At 42.4% G+C, this 21520-nt stretch overlaps 1 protein-coding gene across 6 annotated transcripts in view; it reads left to right on the top strand.

Annotated features, from left to right (window-relative positions):
- The first annotated feature begins 237 nt into the window (after window positions 1-237).
- The window catches only part of MORC3 (MORC family CW-type zinc finger 3), a 47817-nt gene continuing 26534 nt past the window's right edge, over window positions 238-21520 (top strand). For 3 of the 6 annotated variants that reach the window (XR_010600116.1, XM_065590303.1, XM_065590309.1), the window contains exons 1-8: window positions 238-527; window positions 9277-9349; window positions 12064-12196; window positions 13359-13571; window positions 13860-14006; window positions 16669-16819; window positions 18049-18180; window positions 18414-18533. Coding sequence is in view for 5 of the 6 variants with exons in the window: in XM_065590303.1 (XP_065446375.1) it covers window positions 489-527; window positions 9277-9349; window positions 12064-12196; window positions 13359-13571; window positions 13860-14006; window positions 16669-16819; window positions 18049-18180; window positions 18414-18533 (1008 nt within the window). In the remaining variant the exon portion in view is untranslated. Of the gene's footprint in view, window positions 528-9276; window positions 9350-12063; window positions 12197-13358; window positions 13574-13859; window positions 14007-16668; window positions 16820-18048; window positions 18181-18413; window positions 18534-21520 lie in introns of those variants that run through there. The other 3 variants (XM_005303314.5, XM_005303315.5, XM_065590298.1) reach the window with 2 other exon arrangements.

The raw sequence follows: 21520 nt of genomic DNA on the forward strand, positions 1-21520 counted from the left end.
GCACGGGGAGATATACCCAAGGGGATGCAGGCGGGGGGGGTGCACGGGGAGCGAGCGAGAGGTGCATGTGTGGAAGGGATGGTGAGTGGGTGCGTACGCGGGGTCAGGTTTCGGCCGCGGGGTCTCCCTTTCCATGCAGCCGGGCGGGGGTGTCCGCGAGCCGCTCTCCCGCTGTCACGTGGGGCGGTGCGGACAGGCTGACTGCGGCTCCTCTCCAGCCTCCCGCCCCGCAGCTGCGCGCGAGCTGGGAGCACAAACCGCCACCGTCTCGGCGCCTCGCCCCCACCTCACCCCTGCAGGCGGGTGCCCCGCACGCAGAAGGGGGCGGGGCTAACGCCTCGCGGCACTTCCTAAGCGCCCGGCACCGCCCCTAACTCGGGCCGGAAGTGGTCGGCCCCGCCCCGGAAGAGCTCGGGGCGGAGACGGGCGCGGGTCGGGACGGGAGTGGGACGACTCCGCTGCTGCGTTAGGTTTGCACCGGAGCTAAGATGGCGGCGCAGACGCAGAGCGGGATTCGCCTCAGCGCGGTGAGCGAGCGGGCGGGCGGGCTCCCCCGGGGGGGGGCTGAGTTGGTTTCTCCCGCCTTTCCCCCTCCCCCCGCCACTGTGCCTCGGGTCCGTTCCCTGGGGGCTGCTGCTCCAGCCGCCCGCACCCCCAGTCTGAGCCGTGTGGGGCCGAGCCCGGCGGGGGCACGGAGGGGCGGGCTGAGGCCTGGCCCCGGGCAGGGAAACCTGCGCTTCCGAAAACCAAAACACCGCGGGGCCCGCTGGCGGCTCCCGAGAGACGGGCCGGGGGGGGCTCGTTCCGCGCCGCCATGGGGGAGTCCGGGGGGGCGGGGAAGGGCCCCGGAGGGGCGTTTCCAGGCTCTGCTGGGGGGGTCCGGGAAGGGCTCGGCGCTCTGTGCCGGCCTGGCCGCGGGGATGGTCACCGCGTGGCTATTGTGGGCGGTGTCATCGGGGCTGTTTGGAAACAGGAAGGCGAGGTACTGAGTTGAGCTGAGGCGTCCCTCAGTGTTTCGAGAAGGGGGACTTGGGAGAGACTGCAAACGCCTTTCGGTTTGATGCTCTGGCCCTGCCTGTGGAGGTCACCGGACAGGTTTGGGCAGGAAGCCCGAGATTGGGAGGCGGAGGAGAAGAAAAACAGTGGCTAGATTTAAAAGGACATGAGCATTCTGTGGGTTAGGCAGTTGTCAGGGACCTCTGCAAGGGAAACCTGTTGGCACCCACACACCCCTGCAGAGTTATTAAACAGCAAAGCTTTCCTGTCCCCTTCTCACGTGATGGAAAGGCATAGATAATATGCAGTATTGTTGTAGCAGTGTGGGTCCTACGGTATTAGAGACACGAGGCGGGCAAGGTAATATATCTTCTATTGGACCAACTTCTTTTGGACAAAAAAAAAAAGACATGCCATATCACTTGTGATGAACACTTTTCATGAAGCGATCACTCTATATCTGATTTATGAATCCTTATCCTCAAAGGAAACTTGCACAACACTTCCAAAAGATGAGTGAGAGCTTAAATTCATAATTTTGTTACATACTAAAAATCCTGGTTATAATAAAGGTATTGGCTTCATGGCTTATTACAGTAATCTGTAACCCGCTAACCCCACTTTTTGTCATGTGACATATGGATGTTAATGGGCCACTTCACCTTGAATGGTTCCTTAGAATATGTGCTAACAATTTAGCTGTGACACTGTGGCCTTGGCTACACTGGTGCTGTACAGCGCTGCAACTTGCTGCGCTCAGGGGTGTGAAAACGCACCCCCCGAGTGCAGCGCTGTAAAGCGCCAATGTAATCAGCGCCTGCAGCGCTGCAAGCTATTCCCCTCGGAGAGGTGGAGGACTTGCAGTGCTGTGAGAGAGCTCTCGCAGCGCTGGCGGCGCGACTACATTCGCGCTTCACAGCGCTGCCACAGCACTGTTAATCCCCAAGTGTAGCCAAGGCCTCTGAGGGCTTGTCTGCACTTCAGGTACAGGTACTGAGAGGCATTTACCAAGTCAAGGGGAGAAGCCTTCCTGTTGACATAGCGCTGTTTATACAGGAAGTTTGGTCTGTACTGTATTGCTGAGTGACATAATTATAACCCCATAAGTCCCTAGTGTAGACTAGGGCTCAGTACCTTTCCCAGATCTGAAAAAGAGCTCTGTGTAGCTTTAAAGATTGTCTCTCTCACCAACAGAACTCGGGCTTAGATAAGATAGACAGGCATGTAGATCTTCTGTTTTTAAAAAACTTTTTTCTCTTATGCTATTCTTTGTGTTCCCACTGTTGGGACTAAAGAATACTTTGTTTTAAGAAGCCTCGTTTTTGGTCACTGTAATCCATTGGTCACAGATTCCCAAAGGAAGGACAGTAGGCACCAAACTAGTCAGATCTGTTGGGTAAACACAGTTGATATGCAGGCTACTGTAGCCTAACACCCTTTCTATGAGTGGGAGAATAGCAGAATTGTCCAGGGGAGAAGGCATGAGACCTGAGAAGCGGACTTAGAGAGATCAGTAAGGGGTCAAAGGCACAGCTAACCATGATAGTGGCAACTAGCATTGTCCATGGCTGTGGCTATAACCAAGGGCTAAAACCAGTTGACCAAATCACTTAGAAGTTCTGGATGTTTAAAAATTACTAGTAATATTTAGGGTTGCCAACTCTCCTGGTTTCGCTGGGAGTCTCCTGGTATCAGATCCTGTATCCCAGAGGCTACTGAAACCAAACTGGGAGATTTTAGGCCAGTAAAAGTCGGGAGGTGCAACAGGGCTAAGGCAGACTCCCTATCTGCGCTGGCCTCATAATGCTCTTAGAAGCGGCCAGCACGTCCCTGTGGATGTGTGTGTGTGTGTGTGGGGGGGGGGAGTGGGGGCTCCGTGTGCTGCCCAAGCTCCGACTCTGCAGCTCCCATTGGCCACAGTTGCCGGACAGTGCTTGTGGATGTGGGCAGAGCATGGAGCCCCCTGCCCCTCACCCAGATGCCGCAGGGATGTGCTGGCTGCTTCCAGGAATGGTGTGGCGCCAGGGCAGGCAGGGAGCCTGCCTTAGCCCCGTTGTGGTGCTGCCTGAGGTAAGTGCCTCCCGACTGGAGCCCACATCCCTCACACTCTCCACCCCGAGTCCCCTCCTGCACCCAAACTCCCTGAGCCCCCTCCAGCACCCCAACTTCCTGCCCCATCCCTGAGCCCCCTCCAGTACCTATACTCCCTCCCAGAGCTGGCACCCCGCATCCTCTTCTGCACCCCTACCCCAGGCTCAGCCTGGAGCCCCTCCCACATTCCGAACCCCTCCGCCCCAGCCCAGAGCGTGCATCCCCCCTGCTCCCCAACCCTCTGCCTCAGCCCGGTGAGGGTGGGGGAGAGCAAGTGACAGAGGGAGAGGGGATGGAGTGAGTAGGGCAGGGCCTCGGGGAAGGGCAAGGGTGTTTGGGTTTTTGTGATTAGACAATTGGCAACCCTAGGATTCTTGTTTTCTAATATTTGTGTCCTTCCAAAAGAAAAGTGATTCTAAAACTTCATGCACAATTAAATAGCATTCAAATATAATGTATAAGATAATCAAAACAAACCAATCTTATTTTCAAAAATCAGCTTTTAGTTGTTTGCAGAAGGAATGTAATAAAATCTATAGTGGCTCTGAATTTTTTTAGAATGGAAGTTTTGCTAACGTTACTACTGTATCTCTGAAGTAAAATTATAATTAGGAAGATGAAGATTCAGAAACCTATTTATTTAGAAGTATGGAACTGAGTAGGTGAAGGAAGGTAAACATTTATAGTCTCAAATGTTCACGTTGTCAGTGCATTGAGGTAGTTAAAATCTCCCAGAATCTTTCGTATTCATGCTCAGCATTATTGTGGAAATTCACTAGTATTTAAATTGTTGTAATCTCTCTTCTTTGTATATGCAGAATCTACAAAAGCAAGATGTATGTTCTGTTGAAGTTTGCTAATAATGCACTTTGTGCTAGGTACCGTTAGTGCAGATGGCTCTGCGGTTTATTTTCATCTGGACTGTTATGTACAAAGCTAGAAAAAGTTTAAGGTGTGTGGTAATACAATTGAAAATTCCAGTTTCCATCTGTCATAAACAAGTGGAAAATAAAGATGAGCAGAATTAAGCTTATAAAGTTGGAACAGAGGGGAAAATGTAACTGTTGTAAGAGTAAAAAGAACGAGGAGTACTTGTGGCACCTTAGTCTAACAAGTTTATTTGGGCATAAGCTTTTGATGAATTGCCACTTTTAGGTCTGTAATTGAGCGTCCAGGGAGGTTAAAGTGTTCTCCAAATGGTTTTTGAATGTTATAATTCTTGATGTTTGATTTGTGTCCATTTATTCTTTTGCATAGAGACTGTCCAGTTTGGCCAATGTACATGGCAGAGGGGCATTGCTGGCACATGATGGCATATATCACATTGGTAGATGTGCAGGTGAACGAGCTACTGATGGTGTGGCTGATGTGATTAGGTCCTGTGATGGTGGACAGAGTTGGCAATGGGGTATGTTGCAAGGATAGGTTCCTGGGTTAGTGTTTTTGTTGTGTGGTGTGAAGTTGCTGGTGAGTATTTGCTTCAAGTTGGGGGGGCTGTCTGTAAGTGAGGACTGGTCTGTCTCCCAATGTCTGTGAGAGTGATGGATTGTCCTTCAGGATAGGTTGTAGATCCTTGATGATGCGCTGGAGAGGTTTTAGTTAGCACAGCCTCCCCCCTCCCTCCACCTCCTGCCCACAGCAATCAGCTGTTTCGCAATGTTCAGGAGGCCGGCGGGGGGGGGAGGAGCGAGGACGCGGCACTGCGGGCAGGAGGCACGGGGAAGGAGCAGGGAGTTGCTGATCTGCTGGGTGGGTTGGAGGGGACCTAATGGAGGGTTGCTGGCCCACCCTTGTTCCAAGCCCCCACCTGCTAACAGGCGGCGGCCAAACAATGTTATATGCAAACATTGCACAACTTTTAATGAGTATGTTCTCTAATAGATCAGCAACGAAACAGCATTAACTGAGACAACATTAAGTGAGGAGTTACTGTACTCACTCATTGAGTAGTGCTACAACTTCTGGGGGCAAATTTTGTGATTCTTAGCAATGTAGAAATTTAAGCTGTTCTATGAATTATTTCTTAGTGCATTGTGGGAGAACTTGTCTGTCCTTTCTGGGAACATGGGGAAAATTGTTGGAAGGTATTGGACTAATGGTGGCACCACAGTAAAGCTAGCCTGCATCCACACTGCAATAGTTATACAGTTGATGAGCTATGCTCCTCTTGGGCCTGACATTTTGAGTTAAGAGCCCCACTGCATTCTAATTAAGGGGTTTTATGTGTGATGATGACTCAAGTATAACTCAAGTTAACTTTGCAGTGAAGCAAGGCCAAAGACATGTTAGACCTTTGAGTTCTGCTGGACAGTGCGTGAGTTTTAATTTAATCAATAGAAAAGGGTTCAAGCATATGCATCATGAGGACATGTTCCTGTTATGTGCATTGGGCTCCATTTAACTCTTCCATGTATGTAAAAATTGCTTTTCAGACAAGCTTTACAGCATTCATGTGGGATGAGCAATGTTATTAGAGACAAATTTGGGTGAGGTAATATCTTTCATTGGACCACCTTTTAGTAGTATAACAACACTAGTGGCTTGCCCATGAGGCGGGTGTGTGTACATATACATATACAAAAATATAAAAGCACCTAAGATTAAGCTCTCCAAAGGAAGTTAAAGATTTCATGCAATAACCACTCTCTGAAAGTCATTAAGGACATTGTGTGAGCTAAATCACAGTCCTTTGTGCATGTGGTTAGACCTTTCTAAGCTGCCTTTGTGTTGCAGAGTTGCTGTGTAAAAGTGTTGATGGCTCAGCTTTCAGGCCTTATGGTCTCCATGAGCAGTGTGGGATTAGGACTTTCTCAGCCCTGGGCTACACTACAGAATTACTTCAGTATAACTGTCGCTCAGGGGGTGTGAATAATCCACACCTCTGAATGACTGTAGGTATACTGACCTAAGCGCTGGTGGAGACAGCGCTATGTTGGCGGGAGAGCTCTCTCACCAACATAGGTACTACCTCTCATGGAAGTGGAGTTAAGTCAACGGGAGAGCTTCCTCCCATTGGCTTAGAATGTCTGTGCCAGAAGTGCTACCGCAGAATAGTTGCATTGGTGCAGCTGTGCCACTGCAAGTTTGTAGTGTACACCTGCCCTCACATGTAGAAGTGCAGGGGTGTTTAGGGAGAGAAAGATTCTCAGAAATTGTTAAGCAGTTACATTGATGAGTGTCCTGGAAACAGAGATACTTTACTTGAGGTTTCTGCACGAGAGAGTTGTTTGTGTCATTTACTGCCCCCATTCAAGGAAATAGGATTGGTGTGCGTTTTGTATAAACAAGTTACCTGAAGAAAATACCTGACTCTGCATCACCAATTTCCGCTCCAAACAGAAAACTGACCTACAAGGTCCTGATTTCTGCTCTGCTTGGCGAAAGGTCAACAGCATTATATCTGTGGGGATAATGGATAGGGTGACTAGCTCATGTTTACTTAGGCCTTGTGTACACTAGAAAGGGTTTCCTGGGATAGCTGTTCTGGTCATTGGTAGGGATAGAATCTAGGAGCTTGACTATCCAAACCATGAGTCACCACTGCTTGACCTAAAGGAGCTATTTGGTTAGGGGTAAATAAGCCTTCATCAAACAGACCCAATTACTACAGGGAGACATGATTGTACACGCTAAGAGCAGGTCGATACTGCCAAGTTTAATTTGGAGAGGCGTCTTTCAGGAGTGTGAAAAAACGGTACCCCCTGTCAACACAGCCATGCCACCAAAAACTCCAGTTTAGATGCAACTATGCTGGCAGAAGAGTGCTGCTGTCAGCATAGCTAATGTTGTTCGGAAAGGTGATGTTACAATGCTGGTGGAAAAACTCCATCTGTCAGTGTATGCTATGTCTGCACTAGGGGGCTCCCCTGTTATAGCTATACTGGCAAAGCATTTGTAGTATAGACAAAGCCTAAGCCAGTGTATTGCTCCTCTTGGTGGCTGCCCCCAGTAAGAATAAGTGCTTGTTACATACCTAAAGCTAAAGATTACTCTTTTAGCTCAAGTGGTTGAGGCTTGTGCTGGAGAGCTGAGGTTTGGTTCCTCTGATGACCTCTAGTGTCAGTGGGCATGTAATTGTAGTTTGTTGCATGTAATATGCATGGTGGAATTCTGCGCCAAAAAATTAAATTCTGCACACAATATTTTAAAATTCTGCAAAATTGTGTTATTTTGACAAATAAAATATGCAGAATATAATCACACCAGTTTCAATTATTTTTGATCATTTATTTCAAAATACCTCTCGGCAAGTATGTCTGTAGCAATACAGACAACAAAAAAGATTCAGGAAATGTTTTTTGACAAAGAGATTCCTTACTAGGCATATTAATACAGAACTCTGAGTAATAATTCATTTAAACTACAATACAGAACTGTATTTCCTGCACTCCTCAGAAGCAGTGCAAAGGCTTGAGGGAGTTAGGGGTAACGGAGGAGCTGAGGGAGAGGGAAGTAAATTGCTGGGAGTGAACTTGGGAGGGCTGTTGGGTATGGGTGGGAAAAGTATGGAACAGGTTTTTTTGGGGGGGGGGGAGTGGGGAGGGATTGTTAGGGAGCTTCCCCCATTCAGACCCTGGCTGACCCCTAGCCTCTCCCATTCAGTCAGGCACATCTGCCCCCGTCCCCATGTGTGTCTGTACCCTCACCCAGCCACTCCCCTGGCACTCTGTGTCCCTGTACCCCTCCCCCAACCCCATGTGTCTCTGTGCCCTCACCCAGCCACTCCCCTGGCTCTATGTAGCTCTGTACCCCTGTGACGGGTTGGATCACAGAAACCCCCTGGGAGTTGCCACCTGATGTGCCCAGACTACTTCTGCCCCTGCTTTCCCTGCCAGCTCAGGACTCCAGTTAATTAATAAGTAAAAAGTAAAAATATTTTATTAAATACAGAAAGTAGGATTTAAGTGGTTCCAAGCAGTAACAGACAGAACAAAGCAAGTCACCAAGCAAAATAAAATAAAAGCGCAAATCTATGTCTAATCAAACTGAATACAGATAATCTCAGCCTCAGATATGCTTCAGTAAGTTTTTTTCCTCAGACTGGACACGCTCCAGGCCTGGGCACAATTCTTTCCCCTGATACAGCTCTTGTTCCAGCTCAGGTGGTAGCTAGGGGATTCTTCATGATGGCTCCTCCTCTCTTTGTTCTGTTCCACCCTTTATATATCTTTTGCATATGGCGGGAATCCTTTGTCCTCTCTGGGTTCCCACCCCCTCCTTCTCAATGGAAAGACACCAGGTTAAAGATGGATTCCAGTTCAGGCGACATGATCACATGTCACTGCAAGACTTCATTGCCCATTTGCCATTACACACGTATACAGGAAGGTAAACACAGCCATCTGCAGACCATTGTCCTGGTTAATGAGTCATCAAAATTCCAATCCACCATTAATGGCCCACACTTTGCATAATTACAGTAGGCCCTCAAAGTTGTATTTCGTATTTCTAGTTTCAGATACAAGAGTGGTACATTTATACAAATAGGATGATCACACTTAGTAGATTATAAGCTTTGTAATGATACCTTACAAGAGACCTTTTGCATGAAGCATATTCCAGTTACATTATATTCACTCATTAGCATATTTTTAAAAAGCATATAGACTGCAACGTCACAACCCCCTCCCCATGTGACTCTGCCCTCACCCAGCCACTCCCCTGTCTGTCCCTGTACTCTTCTCCCATTACCATGTCTCTGTGCCCTCAACCAGCCACTCCCCTGTCCCTGTACCCCTCTCCCTGACCTCATGCATCTGTGCTCTCACCTAGCCACTCCCCCATCCCTATGTGTCCATGTACCCCTCCCCCTGTCCCCACTCATCTCTGTGCCCCCACTCAGCCACCCTATGTAGCTCTGCACCTCCCTCAGGAGTAATATAAGATTCTCCAAAAAAGAGAAACCAACTTCATAGGATGACCGTGAGGACTCTAGTCCAGAACACAGCATAACAACAAGAGCTAAATCTTGCTGATCATGTCACTTTCTTGAAGAATGTTGATGTTAAAAAAAAAAAAAAAATCTGAAGAATATTTCCAAGATTTAAGTATGGTAATTTGACATATTTGTTGTATTAAAATAGCTACAGTAAATGGCACAGTATTTAATAGATACTGTCTTTCACCTTATATTGAGGAGGGAAACAAACTGAGCTAACACTAACCTTTTGTTTTTGTTTTTTGTTTCAGCTTTGTCCAAAGTTCTTGCACACAAATTCTACCAGTCACACTTGGCCGTTCAGTGCAGTTGCAGAACTTATAGGTATCAGCACTTCATTTATTGAATATTTGACCTCTTTGTTTTTGTTTAAATTGTGCAGTGACTTTGACATTAAAAGTTAAATTCAGCTAAAATAATTATTGTAATTGAAAGTGGAGGGGAAATAAGGTTTTAAATTTTGATTCTATAGTACATAGAGAGCAATCAAAAGTTTCAGTTTAATCATATTTAAAACTTCCTTGCATGTGTTTAATACTGTGTATTATAATTTTAAAAATAAACTGTTTTTTGCCCTGTATGCTATTTGTGGTTTATTTTGTTTAGAAGTAGATCTGTCAGGTTCACTTGCAATAGTGCAGTGGTATAATTTAAGTTTTGAACATTGCTAGGGAAATGTTCAAATTTAAGACTTTTTTTCTCATTTAAAATACATAAAACCATTTCTTAGACTTTTGTTCAATTTTCAATAGCAAAACCTAAATGTTGGACCTGTCTACTTGTAATAAGAGATACTTGTCAATAAGCCAAACTGCACTTTGCTTTTATATCTTTGTTCACAGTTTCTAGTTTTATAAAAGCTAGAAGTTTGTGTTAGAATGACCTTTTTTAAGTACATTTTTTCAGAATAGTTTGTATCTCATATTTGGTTGTCCAACAAGAAAATATTTTATAGCCTTATTTGTTAGCCATGTGCCTCCTTTTCCTGAACTGCAGTACAGCTTAGTTAGGAGCATAGCTGGTTGAGAAGGACTAAAGAGAAACTTAGGAGTAAGGTGAATGGGAGAAAATGCCCATTTCTACTGCCATTCAGTGGTGGTTTGAAGGAAACTAAGGCCAATCTTAATTTTTAGCATCTGGTTTTGTATGAAGATCAGTCATTGCAATCTAGATTTTTAAAAATAGGTTAGCCATTTCCCTAATAGGCAGCAAATTAGTAACATTTTGTTTATACAAGGTACTGGAAAACAAGATTTTTTTTTTCTTCCTTTTTTGATTATGATGACGTCTTCAGTGGAATTTTACATATGATATATCTTGAACTATAAATAGGGGCAGTATTGTAGAGGGCATAGTTTGGGGGCTGTGTGTATCGAAATTATTAATATAGGATACTACCATGACACCAAGTCAATCATAAATTCCTTTATTAAATCTGAAGGCCCAATGGTATTTCTGCAATTGCTCTAAATATGTCTAAAAGCCTAAACAATAAATATACAAACAGTAACCACACTTATGAGCATTTGATTACAAATATTTACAAAAGGGCTTACAGGAATACTTATACCCATATTGGTTGGCTCCAACTTGTTCAGGCAGGTATTAGCAATGAACCCTTAGAGTTTACTTTTTTTAATACCCTTTAATGAACAAGTGATGTCATTGCCAAGTATTTGACCTTAGCTAAGGCCAGATGAAGCCGTTTTTTATAATATATTAAACAAACTTATATAGACAATTACTTACTGTACCTGGTACCCAGTGAACCAGGTTTTACTTATATTATTTCAGCACAAACCTTAAATAATATAACACTGGTATTTTGAAGGGTCACTGAAAGTTTAACACAACTCTTTTTATGATCTCATTCTTTTTGACCACATGCATTGGGCATATTGCACATGTTTAAAACCATAGTTCACCCAAGTCTAATGTGAGCTGATATTCCTGCTAGGGGGTGGAGTGGTGTTAATCTTGTATTTAAAATTGAGTCAATTTGGGGGACTGTTAATCAACTTTTACATATTTTACATATAATCTGATGACTTCATCAAAGAGATGAAAATAAAACTAAAATGCATTTCTAATTCTAGAATTGACATTCATCAAGTACGTCTTCAACGTATGGTTTTTGTTTCAGGGTCTATGCTAATTTTTAAACAAAGTAGCAAAATCTCGCTGTTCAGTGCTTTGCAAAACTGTATGCGCGAGTCATAAGGAAAAAATTGTATCCCCTCACCCCAAATTAGAATTTGTGGCAGATGCTGTAATGAGGTATTGTATTACTACAATTTAATTTTGCAAAGTACCACTGTATATTTACACTGTGAAGAAATGTACATAATTAAAATTGACAAAATAAATTGATAAAGGACATCTTTGTTATGCACCTTTGCTTTTACATGTTTGTTCACTCACAAATTCAGAATAGGCCTTAATGCAAATTACTAAAATTCGGCAGGGTTTACATTTAATCAAGGTGGTAGGTTCATTCCAGTGGCTGCTCATCAGCATTGCCAGCAATAGTTTAAGTGGTTCCTAAATGTCAGATCCTCATTAATCTTTGGAAAGGCCTTTTGTTTGAAAGCTACTTGGCAACCAGCACTCATAGTTTAACCCGACATCTTTCTTAGTGATTAGTGATGGAAAATCATCAGCAAACAGCACAGAAAAAATGGTGGCTGTCCATATGAGTGATGATAAAAATTGGTGTGTACTAAGTGGGGACTGTCCTTCAAGTTTGATCCTAAAACAGCAACTATAAGCCACTCATTTTGTAGACCTTGTACAATATTTTAACTTTTAAAAATGGCTTTAACTGATTTAAAAAGAAGGGTCGGAGAAAGAAGTGTATGGAATTTAATGTTTTATGGGGTAGAGATGGGACATGCTGAATCCACATACCTGGAAAATAATATTTTCATAGAAGGTTTTGGTATATAAGCCCTTCACCAGAATGATGTATTTTTGAATGTATGGATGCTATAGCATTTTAATTTATGCTTTTGTTAATTTCACACTTCCCTGATTTTCAGACAATGCTTATGATCCAGATGTGAATGCTAAACAGATATGGATAGACAAAACAGTAATAAAGGGCAACATATGTTTGACATTTACTGATAATGGAAATGGTATGACTTCAGAGAAATTGCACAAAATGCTCAGGTGGGTAACTGTTTTGTGGATATTTTTATGGTCTTCCACAATCATTCCAATTTCCAGTTTCAGATTTTAATGTTCTGCTCATTCCTACATATTTTTATATCAAATCTGCCAATGAATTTAGTACTTGTAAAAGCAAGACTAGGATTAGTAGCTAGATCCAAACAATAGGCAGATGCTGGTCAAGTGTTCATCAAGATTGGCAGTACATTTTGTTCCTGAATCACCCATCTCCATTTGTCTGTTCCTGAGCCTATTTTGAGTCAGCGTCTATACAGAAATATGTGGTTTTGTAATGTCCGTAAGTGGAATAGGATAGGGGAAGAAGAGGAGGCCATACCTGCTAAACTCAGGTTTGTGTGAATATAAACCCAGGTAGCCAAAGTTGAAAGGTAGTTAACTCAGTGCTATTAACTGCCAACATGACCGTTCAGTTGTTTCTTAGTGGGTTATAGGTGAAATGTAATAGAATTCAGATTTTGCACATTGTTCAAAATTAAAGGTATTGTAGAAAAATTAATGGGATGAGGAATAACTAATGAACAGTTATATATTTTCTTTGTACATGTTTTTTTTTCTAAGGTATTGTTTCTTGTGACTTAAGGGCTTAATGCTAAATTCACTGCACAACTACAGATCGTCACTTTTAATGAAATGTCTCCTTTGCATCATTTACTAATGCAAAGTTGACTTTTGTTTACAAATAATTGAGAGAAGTGGAAAAACTGTTCACCAAGGTCCAGTTCAGTCTTTTAAAATATAATTGACTATTAGACTGCTTTGGGAGCTCTTTTTGTATAATTCCATACAGATGGAATACAGATATGCATCCGAAGAAGTGGGCTGTAGTCCACGAAAGCTTATGCTCTAATAAATTTGTTAGTCTCTAAGGTGCCACAAGTACTCCTGTTCTTCTTTTTCCATACAGATGATACCCCTTAGACATATTAAAAGATGGCAATAGATGACACTAGGGAGCAGTTTAGCATTATAACCTCAATCTGATCCTCAGCCTTTGTCTAGTTGTTGAGCAAATATTGCTTTTAGCTGTGTTGTAATCACTGATCTCAAAACTGGAGATTAACATAATCTGTTTAAACCTATTTTTATATCAACCTTTTGTGGGTTTACACTTTTTACAAAATATTCTTACAATGTGTTTCAGCTTTGGCTTCAGTGACAAAGTTACAATAAATGGCCGCGTTCCAGTGGGACTGTATGGAAATGGATTTAAATCAGGATCTATGCGCCTGGGAAAAGATGCGATTGTTTTCACCAAAAATGGAGAGACCATGAGTGTCGGCCTGTTATCTCAGACCTTCCTAGAAGCTACAAAGGCAGAACATGTCATTGTTCCGATAGTATCATTTAACAGGCAACATATCCTTTTGACTATTTTCAGACATAAAAAGTAGAGAACTTGCATGTGTAAAAGTAGGATAAGAGCAGCCTCTCAAGGGATGGAAATTGCAGTTGTGCTGATGTCCTCCTTATATATAAGGAGGGAGGAGGGCTATGGGGTTGGATAAAAGCAGTAAGCTAGCAGCATAACACGTGTCTGAGATACGTTAGGTGAGAAAGCCCTGAGTACTGTGGCTGTGCCAAAGAAGCTCACCTAGAAATTTATTTTAATTTGTGAAATGTTTAAGTCTTTAACTTAGTTCTTACGGCAAATAATTAATCCAGAATACAAAGCCAGCCTAAAGGCCATCCAGGCACATTCTTTGTTCTCTACTGAGGAGAAGTTACTGGCAGAGCTTGATGCTATCATGGGGAAAAAAGGAACAAGAATCATCATTTGGAACCTTAGAAGGTAAGATGAAGTCCAATGTCTGGTAACTTGTGAACTTAAAATAAGTGTTTACTATGCATGAGTTTGGTGGTAAGCAGCTAGACGTCTTGGTGGAACTACTCTCTAAAGCTAATGAGCATGAGTTGGTAGTAACTTAGTGGGAACATGTGGAATTGGACTGATGAATTTGAGAGATACAAGGTCATTCATCCACTACCACTGAACTATCTCGACAGAGCAAATAAAATAGCCAGAGGCAAAGGGACTAAAGTCAGGTCTATACTGTGTTCTGCTGGCATAGCTATGTCTGTTAGTTATGCCAGCAAAAAACCCTGTGTTTGACAGTTAATACAGGCAAAAGACGTTTGTTGGTATAGCTTATGTCCTTTGAGGAGGTAGCTTAACTGTGCCAGCAAAAGAATTACTTTGCTAGAATAAGTTGGATCTTTACTAGAGAGATTTGTTGGTACTGTTGTACCAGAAAAGCTTTGGCAGTTGTAAACTAGCCCTAAAATGTGGTATCTTGCTAAATCCTATCTGTTTTAATATTTTAATGGCTGTTTGAGACACCAGGCAGCTCCTTAACTAAACTTTATTGTGCCTAGCAGTAGTCTACTTAAAATGCCTGGAACTTTTCAAGTTTAATTCTAGTTTGTTGACTCTTACATTATCTAATCCAGAATTTTCCCACACAATTTACCATAGCAAAATAAAAGGCTTACTTAGTCATATTCTCAAAGTCAGTATTAATTAGTCACATTCTCAAAGTCAGTAGAAATTAGAGAACATTGTTAGGTCAACTTCTCCATCCACGTTCCTCTGCAGGATTGGGCCCTATAGAATCATAGAAATGTAGGACTGGAAGGGACCTCAATAGGTCATCTAGTCTAGTCCCCTGAACTCAAGGCAGAACTAAGTAATAAGTAGACCATTCCTGACAGGTGTTTGTCTAACCTGTCCTTAAAAACCTCCAATGAGAGAGATTCTCAAATCTTCCTAGGAGATTTGTTCCAGTGCTTAACTACTCTGACAAGAAGTTTTTCCTAATGTCCAACCTAAAGCGCCCTTGCTGCAATTTAAGCCCATTGCTGCTTCTCCTATCTTTAGAGGTTAAGGGGAACAATTTTTCTCCCTCCTCCTTGTAACAATCTCTTTTGTACTTGAAAACTGTTAACATATTTCCCCCCTCCCCCGTCTTCTCTTCTCCAGACTAAACAAACCCAATTTTTTTCAATCTTCCCTAATAGGTCATGTTTTCTAGATCTTTAATCATTTTTGTTGCTCCCATAGACTTTAAGGTCAGAAAGGACTATCATGGTCATCTAGTCTGACCTCCTGTACTTGCAGGCCGCAGAACCTGCCCCACCCACCTGGGAAAGAATTCTCTGTAGTAGTTCAGAGCCCTCCCCATCACTGGCCATTGGAGATAATTTGCTGCTAGCAGTCGCAGATCATCGGCGTACCATTGTATGCTGTCTCATCGTACTATCCCCTCTAAACTTACCAAGCTCAGTCTTGAAGCCAGTTCGGTATTTTGCCCCTTCTGCTCCCCTTGGGAGGCTGTTCCAGAACGTCAGTTCTCTGATTAGAAACCTTTGCCTAATTTCAAGCCTAAATTTGTTGATAGCTAGTTTATAGCCTGTTCTCTCTTCTGGGCTTTCTCCAATTTGTCCACATATTTTCTGAAATGTGGTGCCCAGAACTGGACAAAATACTGCAGTTGAGGCCTAATCAGCGCAGAGTAGAGCAGAAGAATTATTTCTTCTGTTGTGCTTACAATACTGCTAATACATCCCAGAATGATGTTTGCTTTTTTTGCAAGTGTTACACTGTAGACTCATTTAGCTTGTGATCCACTGTAACCCAGAGATCTCTTTGCACAGTACTCTTTTCTCGGCAGTCATTTCCAATTTGTATGTCTGCAGTTGATCCTTCCTAAGTGGAGTACTTTGCATTTGTCCTTACTGATTTTCATTCTGTTTATTTCAGACGATTTCTCCAGTTTGTCCAGATCATTTTGAATTTTAATCCTATCCTCCAAAGCACTTGCAAACCTTCCCAGCTTGGTATCGTCTGAAAACTTTAAGTGTACTCTCTATGCCATTATCTAAATCATTTATGAAGATATTGAACAGCACTGGACCCAGGAAGGATCCCTGTAGGACCTCACTTGATATGCCCTTCCAGCTTGACTGTGAACCACTGATAACTATGGTCTGGGTCTGTAATTCCCCGGGTTGTCTCTATTCCCCTTTTTGTAGATTGGCACTGTATTTGCCTTCTTCCAGTCTGGAATCTCTCCCATCTTTCATGAGTTTTCGAAGATAATAGCTAATGACTCAGATGTTTCCTCAGTCAGCCCCTTGAGTATTTTAGGATGTATTTCTGTAGTAGTAGTATTAGGATTCATTTAGAACAAATGAATGTCATTGCAATGTTACCTGGTAAATATTAGAGAACTGTGATTAAAAAGGAACATCTCCTTGAGGAAACCATACTTTAGAATCGCCAACTGAAATAAACTTGCCTGCTAAGATGTTTTTCCTCTTCCATCCCTCTGTGGTTTCCTGCCTTCTTCAGTAATTGTGTTGGGTTATTTATTTAGTTAATTAAAAAGTAAACAATTTAATATAAATTAAAAATGATAATTTATTCTATTTATATTTTGGACTTCCTTCCACAGAGATAAAGATGGAGAAACAGAGCTCGATTTTGATAAGGATAAATACGACATCAGAATTCCAGAAGATTTAGATGAAGCAACAGGGAAAAGAGGGTATAAAAAACAAGAGAGACAGGACCAGATTGTGCCCGAAAGTGACTATTCGTTACGGGTAGGTATGCTGTTAAAATATTTCTTTTCAATGAGAATGATTATACTACAGCAGCAGTGGCCATAAAATATTTTAAAGCCAATCCATTTGCTTTTGAAGTATGTCTGCGATGCTTCTCCGGGGTGCCCAGGATTGTGAAGCACCTAACAACAACCTGCCCTTAGTGTGAGGAAGCCTTGTTCTGTGCCTGCTGTGTGTCAGCTCCCTGACTCCGCCGGTCATGGGCAACACAAGCACTCCCCTCTCAGCCTATGCTTGCTCTGCTGTCTCTCTGCAGATTAGTGATAGATGTGGTCCAACCTCCAAGCCCATGAATGTCTTCCTAGTGCCCAGCCTCTGTTCCACTGGAAACTCTCAGTATTTACAGTTTTGGTGCTCTCAGCTGCAGTACACTGCAGTTTCCAGTTATACCTCCGATCACTGTTCTGTTTAACAGACAGCACTTAGATATTTTTATATTGTAAACTAGCAAAAGTTTATTTAACAAAGGAAAGAGATTCAAGGGATAGCAAGTAGAAGTATTGGAAACAAATAGTTACATATAAAATAAAATCATAATGCATTTAGAACCTAGACTTATTTAACTATTTAGTCTAGAATCTAGACTTGTTTAATGCCTTGTAAAGCAAAGTTCACCCCCAAAGACCTTTCACTATTTTTCAACCAACCCTGGTGGTGCTCCTTTTTGCACGAGGCAAGCCACACTATCAGCTTGTCTCCTCAGTGAAGGAACAGTCCGTCTCCTTGCCACCACTTGCAAACCTGCCTGCGGCCAGGGGAAGTGGCTGGGAGTGCCAAGGCCATGCCCCTGTTGCAAGGGCAGGACACAGCCCGGAGAGGACAGGGAGAGGTATCATGCAGCCCCCCCATCATCTAGGCAGCAGCAGCAACCCTGCCTGCAGCCCACCCTGGCGCCTGGGCTCCACACATCCTAGCACTTCTGTCCCTAACTGCAGCCCTGCAAACCTGCCTGTGCCTGGGTCTTTCCATGTGAAATGGCAGTGCTGGGAACCCGTGGAGCTGCAGGCAAAAAAAGTCAATAAGTGGCAAACCTGTTGCCAATGTCCAGACCAATTCCAGTTCAAATCAATTAGTTCCAGGCAAAATGTTTAACAGGAAGTAATTATCAGGGTTGTTGTTATGCAGCATTTATTCTATATAGTGAGAGAGGATGTATTATAAACCATTCATGTTGGTTTGCATAATAGAAATTACCATGTGTTTTGCAGGCTTACAGCAGTATTTTGTATTTGAAGCCAAGAATGCAAATCATTATCAGAGGACAAAAAGTGAAAACGCAGCTGATTTCCAAAAGTCTTGCATACATTGAACGTGATATTTATAGACCAAAATTTTTGGCTGTATCCTTTACTGATTCGTACATCATTGTATGCTGAATGGGAAGACATGATGTCAGTAGGCTGTCAATTCTGTGACAAAATGTTGTGTTGCAGATATCCATGTTAAGATGCTATACCAAACCTAGGGGCTCATGGAATTGTTCCAGTTTGAAGGTATTGGCTTATTTTTGAATGAACTTTCAGTATGAAGAAACTCTTGGGTGATCAAATTATCCTTAACATCCCAAAACAAGGCTAAAACTGTAAGAATCACCTTTGGATTTAACTGCAGAAACAAAGACCATTATGGAATAATGATGTATCACAGAAACAGACTCATCAAAGCTTATGAAAGGGTTGGTTGTCAATTAAAGGTAAGACTTCAACCTTGAAAAAGTTAATATTTGTGAATTAGAAACTACACCTCTGCCCCGATATAACGCGACCCTATATAACATGAATTCGGATATAACGCGGTAAAGCAGCGCTCCGGGGGGGGGGTGGGCTGCGCACTCCGGCGGATCAAAACAAGCTCAATATAATGCAGTTTCACCTATAACGCAGTAAGACTTTTTTTTTTTGGCTCCCAAGGACAGCGTTATATCGGGGTAGAGGTGTAGTTTAATTCAAACCAGTTTACCTAATTTGTTTAATCGAGTAATTTAATAGTAATAATACTGAATTTTAAAAAACGTTATATTTTGATGCAGCTTTTGTAAAATCCTTGGTTTCTGTAGTGTCAATGCATCAGTTTAATACTGAATCATAAATAATTGCTTTAGAACTAACCTTGATGTACAAAGTGTAGGCATGAATGTGTCACTTTTAAGAGAAAGGAGGGACTCGAGAATCATAGCAATGTAGGGCTGGAAGGGATCTCAAAGTAATCAGTCCTGCTCCTAGTGCTGAGTCAGGTAAAGTGAAACCTAGCCCATTCATGACAAGTTATCCAATCTGTTCTTAAACCTCCAGTAATAGGGATTCACAACCTTCCCTATACCAGAGGTTTAACTACCCTTGTAGACAGAAAGTTTGTCATAATATTTAACCTAAAACTCCCTTGCTTTAGTTCAAGCCCATTGCATCTTGTCCTGCCTTCAGTAGACATGAACAATTGATCAGTCCTCTTTATAACAGCCTTTAACATACTTGAAGACTTCTCAGGTCCCCCCCCTCCCCCCCCTTTCATTCATAAACGGAATGAAAATCAGTAAGGACAAATGCAAAGTACTCCACTTAGGAAGGATCAACTGCAGACAATATTCTTTCCTCAAGAGGACATGTCCAGTTCTTTAAACCTTTCCTTATAGGTTCTAAACCTTCTATCATTTTTGTTGTTCTCTGGACACTGTCTCCAATTTGTCCACATCTTTTCTAAAGTGTAGCACCTAGAATCGGACACAGTACTCCAGCTGAAGCCTCCCAAGGGCTAAGTAGAGTGAGACAGTTACCTCCTGTGTCTTACGTACAACACTGCTGTTAATACACCCCAGGATATTAGCGTTTTTCACAACTGCATCACATTGTTGACTGATATTCAGTTTGATCCACTACAACTCCCAGATCTTTTTCTCCAGTACTACTGCCTAGCCATCTATTCCCCACTTTTGTAGTTGTGCATTTGATTTTTTCCTTCCTTAGTAAGGTACTTTGCACTTGTCTTTATTGAATGTCATCTTGTGTGATTTCAATTCTCCAATTTGTTATGATCATTTTGAATTATAATCCTGTCCTCCAAAGTGCTTATAAACCCTCCTAGCTTGCTGTCATGATTGTTCTATAAGCATACTGTCCACTCCATTATCCAAGTCATTAATGAAAATATTGAATAGGACCAGACCCAAGACTGATGCTTGTAGGACACTACTAGATATGTCCTTCCCATCTGACAGTGGGCCATTGATAACTACTCATTGAGTACAGTATTTCAACCACTTTTGCGCCCATCTTACAGTAATTTCATGTAGACCCCATTTGCCTAGTTAGCTTATGAGAATGGTCATGTGGGACTGTCAAAAGCCTTAATAAAAATCAAGTGATATCACATCTACTACTTCCCCCAATCCACTAGGCTAACAACCCTGTCAAAGAAGTAAATTAAGTTGGTTTGACATGATTAGTTCTTAATAAATCCATGTTGGTAATTACTTGTAACTCTATTGTGCTTTAGGTACTTATAGGTTGATTGTTTAATAATTTGTTCCAGTATCTTTCTAGGTATCAAAGTTAGGCTGACTGGTTTATAATTCCCCAGGTTCTCCTTGTTTCTGCCTTTTAAAAATAGGCAATATGTTTGCCCTTCTTCAGTCCTCTGGGACCTTACCCACCCTCCATGTGATCTTGAAGATAATTGTTAATGATTTAGAGGTTGCTTCAGCTTCAGCCTTAAGTTACCTGTAGAATGAATTTCATAAAGCCCTCTGATTTGAATACATCTAACATATCTAAATATTCATTAACTTGTTCTTTCCCTATTTTGGCTTGTATTCTTCCCCCTGGTTAATATTAATTGTGTTGTATCTGGTCACTGTTAACTTTTTTAGTGAAGATTGAAGCAAAATAGGCATTAAACATCTCAGCCGCCTTGATATCAGTTATTAGCTCTTCTTCTCTGACAAGTAGAGGACCTACACTTTCCTTGGTCTTTCTCCTGCTCCTAATGTATTTAAAAAACCTCTTCGTCTTCTATATCTCTCTCTAGGTGTAATTCATTTTGTCTCTTAACCTTTCTGATTTTCTCCCTATATGCTTGATAAATTGCTAAGTACAAAAGAATACCACAAAGTTTCCACTTTCTGTAGGATTCTTTTTTGATTTTCAGGTGATTAAAGAGTTCCTGATGGAGCCATGTTGATACCTTACTATTACTCCTCTTTCCTTCACATCAGGATAGCTTGAAGTTGTGCCTTTAATGTTGTCTCCTTGAGAAACTGCCAGTTCTCTTTTAGATTTTTCTTCCCCGGGGGACATTACCTACCAGTTCTCAGAGTATATTTAAAAAAAATAAAGGCAGATTTTACGTCCATTGTCCTTATAGAATCATAGACATTTAGTCCTGGAGGGGACCTCAAAGTCATTAAGTCCAGTCCCCTATGCTGTGCCAGGACCAAGTAAACCTAGACCATCCCTGACAGGTGTTTGTCCAACTTGTTTTTAAAAGCTTCCAATGATGGGGACTCCATGACCTCCCTTGGAATGCTATTCCAGGGTTTAACTTCCTTTGTCGTTAGAAAGCTTTTCCTATCTCCCTTGCAGTAGATTTAGCCCCTATTTGTCCTACCTTCAGTGGACGTGGAGAACAGTTGATCACTGTCCTCTTTATAACAGCCCTTAACATAATTGAAGACTCTCAGGTCCTTTC

This window comes from Chrysemys picta, chromosome 1 (genome assembly GCF_011386835.1).
Source record: "Chrysemys picta bellii isolate R12L10 chromosome 1, ASM1138683v2, whole genome shotgun sequence".
Lineage (NCBI taxonomy): Eukaryota > Metazoa > Chordata > Testudines > Emydidae > Chrysemys > Chrysemys picta.